This window comes from Saimiri boliviensis, chromosome X (genome assembly GCF_048565385.1).
Source record: "Saimiri boliviensis isolate mSaiBol1 chromosome X, mSaiBol1.pri, whole genome shotgun sequence".
In the NCBI taxonomy this organism is placed as follows: Eukaryota; Metazoa; Chordata; class Mammalia; order Primates; family Cebidae; genus Saimiri; species Saimiri boliviensis.
The window spans coordinates 99,576,791-99,585,552 of record NC_133470.1 but is presented as its reverse complement, the minus strand read 5'-3'; the positions used below and the strand labels follow the sequence as shown (position 1 = coordinate 99,585,552).

General features: G+C 39.5%; 1 protein-coding gene across 1 annotated transcript; it reads left to right on the top strand.

The window, feature by feature from the left end:
• Positions 1 to 7,939: 7,939 nt before the first annotated feature.
• LOC101048176 (H/ACA ribonucleoprotein complex subunit 3) lies at positions 7,940 to 8,450 on the top strand. The gene has a single exon (XM_003940730.4). The coding sequence runs from the start codon at positions 8,000 to 8,002 to the stop codon at positions 8,192 to 8,194; it is 195 nt and encodes a 64-aa protein (XP_003940779.1). The 5' UTR covers positions 7,940 to 7,999; the 3' UTR covers positions 8,195 to 8,450.
• The last annotated feature ends 312 nt before the right edge of the window (positions 8,451 to 8,762 follow it).

Here is an 8,762-nt window from a genome sequence, read left to right as displayed (position 1 = left end):
ACAGTCGGACACATTTTATGTCTTAGATAGTTAGTTGCATTTGTTTTTTGTAACTGCTGCTATTTACATGCATAAAAATAAAAATACATACCAGTCATATTTTGCCTATTACATAATGTAGGCATAGTTTTGCTCTTCATATTAAGAAATATATATATATACACACACATACATATACATACATATATATACACACGTACACACATCTATGTACGTATCTGAAGATATCTGTGTATATGTATGTGTGTATATATATATGTATGTATATATATATATATATATATATATATATATATATGAAGACCTGTGATATGGAATGCAAAAGAGAATAGAGAGCTGTAGACTGCATTAACTGAGTATAAGCACAACATTTTAAAAATAAATATTTCCTCAGAAAACTCTGAAATCATAAAGGAAAGGATAACAACAACAACATTTACTTTCTTAAGAAAATCTTTGCCGGGCGCGGTGGCTCAAGCCTGTAATCCCAGCACTTTGGGAGGCCGAGGCGGGTGGATCACGAGGTCGAGAGATCGAGACCATCCTAGTCAACATGGTGAAACCCCGTCGCTACTAAAAATACAAAAAATTAGCTGGGCATGGTTGCACGTGCCTGTAATCCCAGCTACTCAGGAGGCTGAGGCAGGAGAATTGCCTGAACCCAGGAGGCGGAGGTTGCAGTGAGCCGAGATCGCGCCATTGCACTCCAGCCTGGGTAACAAGAGCAAAACTCCGTCTCAAAAAAAAAAAAAAAAAAAAAAAAAAAGAAAATCTTTGTTCAACTTAAGCTTTCATAAACTGTATGCTTTTGGCTAGACCCAGGATCATGTCTGGGAGGTTATTTTTGTTTTGTTTTCTTGGAACTTATTGGCTTTATCTGAAGTCTTCTGGATACATTTATCAGACGCTTTACAGAGAACTAAAGATAAACAGCCATGTTGAAAATTAAGATATGAGCCGGGCGTGGTGGCTCAAGCCTGTAATCCCAGCACTTTGGGAGGCCGAGGTGGGTGGATCACGAGGTCAAGAGATCGAGACCATCCTGGTCAACATGGTGAAACCCCGTCTCTACTAAAAATACAAAAAATTAGCTGGGCATGGTGGCTCGTGCCTATAATCCCAGCTACTCAGGAGGCTGAGGCAGGAGAATTGCCTGAACCCGGGAGGCGGAGGTTGAGGTGAGCCGAGATCATGCCATTGCACTCCAGCCTGGGTAACAAGAGTGAAACTCCATCTAAAAAAAAAAAAAAAAAAAAAGAAAAGAAAAAGAAAATTAAGATATGAGAGAACAGATTTATCAGAACAGAGTTTTACAACAAGACAAAATAAGGATCATAGTACTCAACTTCATATGTTAATTGAGCTTTTCTTTTACACATATAATTTCTAATGAGAAAATATTGGAAAATATTCTGGTAAACTAAAAATTTTGTAAGTCAATAATTTCTGAGCAGAAAAATGTGATTCCAATGCTACTCATTTTAATTTTACTATTTTAGACAGAATGAGGCAAGAAAAAGTAGAAAATGGACTTTTCCCTGACAATTTAAAGTAGATCATGAAACTGAATTGTAATTCATTTGAAATAACTGAATATAAAACTAGATTTTTAAGTTCCTGAATAACAAACACGTAATATGAAATATCTTTAAATTTCAAGTTAGAGTACATCTGGAAACTCAACATGTAGAAGACAAATGCCTTCTTTTTTGTCCAGAAATTATTTACTACTTTTTTTTTTAAAAGAGCTGGAGAAGTCTTTAGAGACTTTTCATTAGCCAATCAGGAAATTTGGACTTGGAGAGTTTAATAAACAAGTCATAGATCACAAAGCTGGTTATTGGCAGACTTTGAATTTGAACTCATATCTCTTCACTATCATTTTGCCTCCTTGAGACAGGATTCTATCATGGGTAAGAATAATGTGTACACATAGACATATATTCTTAAAACATTTATTCTCTATTTCTTTTATGATTTTAAAAGTAATCATTATAAAAATATTCAAACAACAGCCAAGTGCAGAAAGCACAGTGAATTTTGGCCTTCCATTCCAGTCAAAGGATAGGCATTTCGTATGGGTGAAAAGGAAGACAAGTCAGCTTAGTGTAGCTTAGAGCTTAAAGCTGAGAAAAGTCTAATTTTTTGAGCTTATTCTTCTTTTCCATACCCATAGGAAAGCATTCATTCAAAATCTGTCATTACTGCAGGCTCAAATTTAGAAAGTTATGGCTGTGATATTGCTACTCTTGAAGAAAGATATCTCACAGAGCAGTTTTGCAAAATGTTGTGAAATTGAGTACTATGGAAACAGGACACCACCTGATTCCCCTTTGGAACACATGAGGTAATCATTTGAATTATACCTTTGCAAAGGCATGTTAGAATGCATTTTTTTAGATCGCTGTTTGAAACAGTGATTAACATGACCCTTTTTTGGAAGGTTTGATCTGCTTGTCAGCTGCCTGGAAACACAACAGGCTGTAAAAGAGGGTTTATTATATAAGTAATATAACTGAAAAGGCATGGTGCATGCAGAAAGAGGAAGATAGATTTTGTTCTCTCCTGTTGTGTCTCAGATATTTGTTAATCGAGATGGCATTTGCAGTGGCAAATCCCATTTCCCCTTTCACATTCCCTCTGGCTGGCATATGATGATAGTATTAGAGCTGATGCCACTTGGCTGATCATGCATTGCTGATCACCATTCAAGGCAACCGAAAGAGACAAAAGAAAAGGCCTAGCAGTCCCCAGAGTACTAATGTGAGGAGAAAATTGCTCATTTGAAATGTTTTAAAATTTCATTTCATTTCTAAACAGTAACAAATTGTATTACTCCCTTTTATTTTTATATGTTATTAGATGGGAGGCAGGCCATTATTTATGAACCACTTGCAAAGCTGCTCCTCCTATCTCTCCACCTTACCTCACACTGCTAGCTTCCAGTTCCCATCCTAAGTACCACATCTTATTTAGTATTCTTCCCTTTGTTCTACTCTATGCTTCTAGTTCAAATATGATAGAATTATGTGAGATTAATCACATTCGTAACATCAAGTACCACAGAAAAAGAGAAAAGAAACAAAAATCCTTATTTATAAATAGTGTTTGCATTCTGTGGGTTCCTCGTGGTTTTACCAAACACTTTATTGCTTCATGTTTAGAATTCACTTGATTTCATTTAGAATTCATTGCTTATATAATAAGGTGCTATATAGAAGATGCAATTAGACGTTTTTCCCATTACTAGTTTCACCGTTTAAAAAAACAGATAAGGCCGAGAGTGGTGGCTCACGCTTGTAATCCCAGCACTTTGGGAGGCTGAGGCAGGCAGATCACGAGGTCAGGAGTTTAAGACCAGCCTGGCCAACACCGTGAAACCCCATCTCTAATAAAAGGTACAAAAATTAGCTGGTTCTGGTGGGGGCACCTGCAATCCCAGCTACTTGGGAGGCTGAGGCAGGAGAATTGCTTGAACCTGGGAGGTGGAGGTTGCAGTCAGCTGAGATTGTGCCACTGCACTGCAGCCTGGGGGACAGAGCTAGACTCCGTCTCAAAAAAAGAAAAGACAGGTGAAACACCTGAACGGATGTGTTTATGGACATCGTCAAGATAGACTCTGGACCCACTTCCTCATTGATTGGAGTTTCTGATTAAGGATTATAAAATTACTAAGTCTTAAGAAAGTCCTGGAAGGTCTCTAATAGCTATGAGGACTCAATAAATTCATGAGAAAATGAGAAAATCTCTAGTGTACAGTTCCATCTTGGATACTTTGCTTAAATTTGCTTTTTTAAATGCAATAATTACAGTATAGTCTCATTTTAACTATTGTTGAATTAAGTAAAGATAAGAAGGAAATCTAGGCCGAGCGCAGTGGCTCACACCTGTAATCCCAGCACTTTGGGAGGCCGAGGTGGGTGGATCACAAGGTCAAGAGATCGAGACCATCCTGGTCAACATGGTGAAACCCCGTCTCTACTAACAATACAGAAAATTAGCTGGGCATGGTAGTGTGTGCCTGTAATCCCAGCTACTCAGGAGGCTGAGGCAGGAGAATTGCCTAAACCCAGGAGGCGGAGGTTGTGGTGAGCTGTGATCACGCCATTGCACTCCAGCCTGGGTAACAAGAGTGAAACTCCGTCTCAAAAACAAAAAAAAGAGGCCAGGCGCGGTGGCTCAAGCCTGTAATCCCAGCACTTTGGGAGGCCGAGGCGGGTGGATCACAAGGTCACGAGATCGAGACCATCCTGGTCAACAAGGTGAAACCCCGTCTCTACTAAAAAAATACAAAAAATTAGCTGGGCATGTTGGTGCCTACCTGTAATCGAGTTGCTCAGGAGGCTGAGACAGGAGAATTGCCTGAACCTAGGAGGCGGAGGTTGCGATGAGCCGAGATCGTGCCATTGCACTCCAGCCTGGCTAACAAGAGCGAAACTCCATCTCAATAAATAAATAAATAAATAAATAAATAAATAAATAAAAGAAGGAAATCTAAATATGAAACTGGGACTCAGAAAATGCCACCCGTTCTTCTAAGCAATGGAGCAATAAACAAAATGGACAAAAATCTCTTTGCTCTCATAGAGTTAGCATTCTAGTGAGAAAATACTAATTGGATGGACTTTATAATATAAATGTAAGCAGGTGACTGATATTATTATATCTACTTTTGCAATGAGAAAACATGCTAGGTCAGTTTATGCATAGTCCTCTAAAGACATTTAGTCCATCACTATCACGAGGACTCAAGAGCTAGTGTAAATGATTTGCAGTAAGTGTTTTTATAAGATCTGTACATCATGTCACATAATTCAATTGGAAAAGATGTGAAAGGCGTCAGTCAATGACAAATGGTATACATTTATGCCAGTTTTATTTTCCTCCTGTATGTTTCATCCAAGTGACTGCTCATGAACATAAGGGATCTGGATAAAGAATTGTTATTTTCTGCTGGGCACAGTGGCTCACGCCTGTAATCCCAGCACTTTGGGAGGCTGAGGCGGGCAGATCATGAGGTCAAGAGACTGAGACCATCCTGGCCAACATGGTGAAACCCCGTCTCTACTAAAAATACAAAAATTAGCCAGATGTGGTGGCGCACGCCTGTAGTCCCAGCTACTCCAGAGGCTGAGGCGGAAGATTTGCTTGAATCCGGGAGGCAGAGGTTGCAGTGAGCCGAGATTATGCCGCTGCACTCTAACATGGTGACAGCGAGACTCTGTTAAAAAAATAAAAATAAAAAAAAAAGGAGAATTATTTTCTTTTATATATATTCAATATCAAAGTACACAATTTGAAGTTTTTTCTAAATCTTTTTCCTTCTGCCTTACATAGTACTGAAGAAAGAATGGTGTCTTCTACGGTAAGACATGGTGCAAGAATACAGTCTTAAAAGGCAAGGCCGGGAGCGATGGTTCACGCCTGTAATCCCAGCACTCTGGGAGACCGAGGCAAGTGGATCACCTGAGGTCAAGAGTTCGAAACCAGCCTGGCCAATATGGCAAAACCCCGTCTCTACTAAAACTACAAAAAATTAGCTGGATGTGGTGATGCACACCTGTAGTCTGAGCTACTCAGGAAGAGGCTGAGGCTGGAGAATCGATTCAATACAGGAGGCGAGGTTGCCGTGAGCCAAGATCTTGCCATTGCACTTGAGCCTGGATGACAGAGACTCCGTCTCAAAAATAAATAAATAAATAAATAAATAAATAAATAAATAAAACTTAAAAAATAAAAATAAATAAAGTAAAACAGTGGAGATTCTAGCCCTGGTGTTTTACACAAACTGTCTAAGTAAACTTGGACTATTTCTCCTTCCTGGACCTCAATTTCCACGCCTATAAAATGAAGGGCTTTGCAGATTATCCCTAATAGCCCTTCCCACTAATATATTTTATGATTCTATGACTTGATGAGTAAGCATTGTACGGAATATCCTTCCTTAACCACAAATATAAAGTTTAATTTCTCATTTCAAATCATAGTTTTTTCTTGGAATTGATTTAACCACTTTCTTCAAAGCCAAAAAGACATATAGGCAATTTAGAAGTGCTATTTCATTTGATTGTCAAACTTTCAAGTAAAATAAAACAATTTTTTTTTTTTTTTTTGAGATGGAGTTTTGCTCTTGTTACCCAGGCTGGAGCGCAATGGCACGATCTCGGCTCACTGCAACCTCCGCCTCCTGGGTTCAGGCAATTCTCCTGCCTCAGCCTCCTGAGTAGCTGGGATTACAGGCACGAGCCACCATGCCCAGCTAATTTTTTGTATTTTTAGTAGAGACGGGGTTTCACCATGTTGACCAGGATGGTCTCGATCTCTTGATCTCGTGATCCACCTGCCTCGGCCTCCCAAAGTGCTGGGATTACAGGATTGAGCCACACGCCCGGCCTCAATAAAACAATTTTTTAAAAATAATACATCAATAGTTTTTATTTTATTTTGTTCCAGGGTACCTGTGTAGGACATGCAGGTTTATTACATAGGTAAACATGTGCCATGGTGGTTGGCTGCACCTATCAACCCATCACCTAGGTTTTAAGCCCCACATGCCTTAGTTATTGATTCTGATACTCTTCTTCCCCCCGACCCCTGACAGGCACCAGTGTGTGTTGTTCCCCTCCCTGTGTCCGTGTGTTTTCAATGTTCAACTCCCACTTATGAGTGAGAACACATGGTGTTTGGTTTTCTGTTCTTTTGTTAGCTTGCTGAGGAATGATGGCTTCCAGCTTCATCCATGTCTCTGCAAAGGACATGATCTCATTCCTTTTTATGGCTGCATAGTATTTCATGGTGTATAGGTACCACATTTTCTTTTTCCAGTCTATCATTGAGGGGCATTTGGATTGATTCCATGTCTTTGGTGTTGTGAATAGTGCTGAAATAAACATATGTGTGCATGTATCTTTTTATTTTTATTTTTATTTTTATTTTTTATTATTTTTTTTTTGAGACAGAGTTTCACTCTTGTTGCCCAGGCTGGACTGCAATGATGACATCTCGGCTCACTGAAATCCCTGCTTCCCAGGTTCAAGTGATTCTCCTGACTCTGCCTCCCAAGTAGGTGGGACTACAGGTATGTGCCACCATGCCCGGCTAATTTTTTTGTATTTTTAGTAGAGGTGGGGTTTCACCACATTAGTCAGGCTGGTCTCGAACTCCTGACCTCAGATGATCTACCCACCTTGGCCTCCCAAAGTGCTGGGATTACAGGCGTGAACCACCGCACCCAGCCTGCGTGTATCTTTATAATAGAATGATTTATGATCCTTTTGGTATATACTTAACAATGGGATTGCTGGGTCAAATGGTATTTCCGGTTCTAGATCCTTGAGGAATTGCCACAGTCTTCCACAACGTTTGTACTACCTTACATTTCCAGCAACAGTGTAAAAGCATTCCTATTTTTCCACAGCCTTGCAAGCATCTGTTGTTTCTTGACACAACAGAGATCTCAGAAATAAGACCACACATCTACAACCATCTGATCTTCCACAAACCTCACAAAAACAAGCAATGGGGAAAAGATTCCTTATTTAATAAATGGTGCCGGAGAAACTGGATAGCCATATGCAGAAAACTGAAACTGGACCCTTTCCTTACACCTAACACGGAAATTAACTCAAGATGGATTAAAGACTTAAATGTAAAACCCAAAACCATAAAAACCCTAGAAGAAAATCTAGGCAATACCATTCAGGACATAGGCATGGGCAAAGATTTTATGATGAAACTGCCTAAAGTAATTGCAACAAAAGCAAAAATTGACAAATGAAATCTAATTAAACTAAAGAGCTTCTGCACAGCAAAAGAAATTATCATCAGAGTGAACAGGAAACCTACAGCATGGGAGAAAATTTTTATAACCTACCCATCTGACAAAGGTCTAATATCCAGAATCTACAAGGAACTTAAAGGAATTTACAGGAGGAACACGTGACGCGGCCAGGCAGACGGAGCTGCGTACGGAGTTGGAATCTCTGGCTTGAGAGTGATCATGTTTCTCCAGTATTACCTCAACGAGGAGGGAGATCGGGTCTATACGCTGAAGAAATTTGATCCGATGGGACAACAGACCTGCTCAGCCCATCCTGCTCGGTTCTCCCCAGATGACAAATACTCCCGACACCGAATCACCATCAAGAAACGCTTCAAGGTGCTCATGACCCAGCAACCGCGCCCTGTCCTCTGAAAGTCCGTTAAACTGATGTCTCTTCTGCTGCCTGTTAACCCTCAGAGACTCCATAACCAAACTCTTCAATCCGTGAGCCCTGATGCCTTTTTGCCAGCCATACTCTGTGGCATCCAGTGTCATCATGGCGATTGATCATGCTTGTGTGAGCCTGTCATGGTGGCATCACCCGTAAAGGGAGCATGTTTGACTTTTCTCATATTTTAAATTACTGCGAGATTATTAAAGATAAAATTATTTGAAAAAAAAAAAGAAATTTACAGGAAAAAAAAACAATTTCATCAAAAAGCGGGCAAAGGACATGAACAGATACTTAGATACTTCTCATAAGAAGACATTTATGCAGCCAATAAACATGAAAAAAGCTCAATATCACTTATCATTAGAGAAATGCAAATCAAAACCACAATAAGATATCGTCTCACACCAGTCAGAATGGCGATTATTAAAAAGTCAAATCAAGAGTTTTATATATAAGGTGAAAGTTCATTTCTAATCACTTTTCCACTCTTATATAAGTTGGCAAACTTTAACATAGAAGACTTTTTTGAATTTAGTGGAAAGGAGT

Excerpts from the sequence above, each read along its gene's own strand:
- LOC101048176 (XM_003940730.4), top strand. The coding sequence starts at position 8,000 with ATGTTTCTCCAGTATTACCTCAACGAGGAGGGAGATCGGGTCTATACG.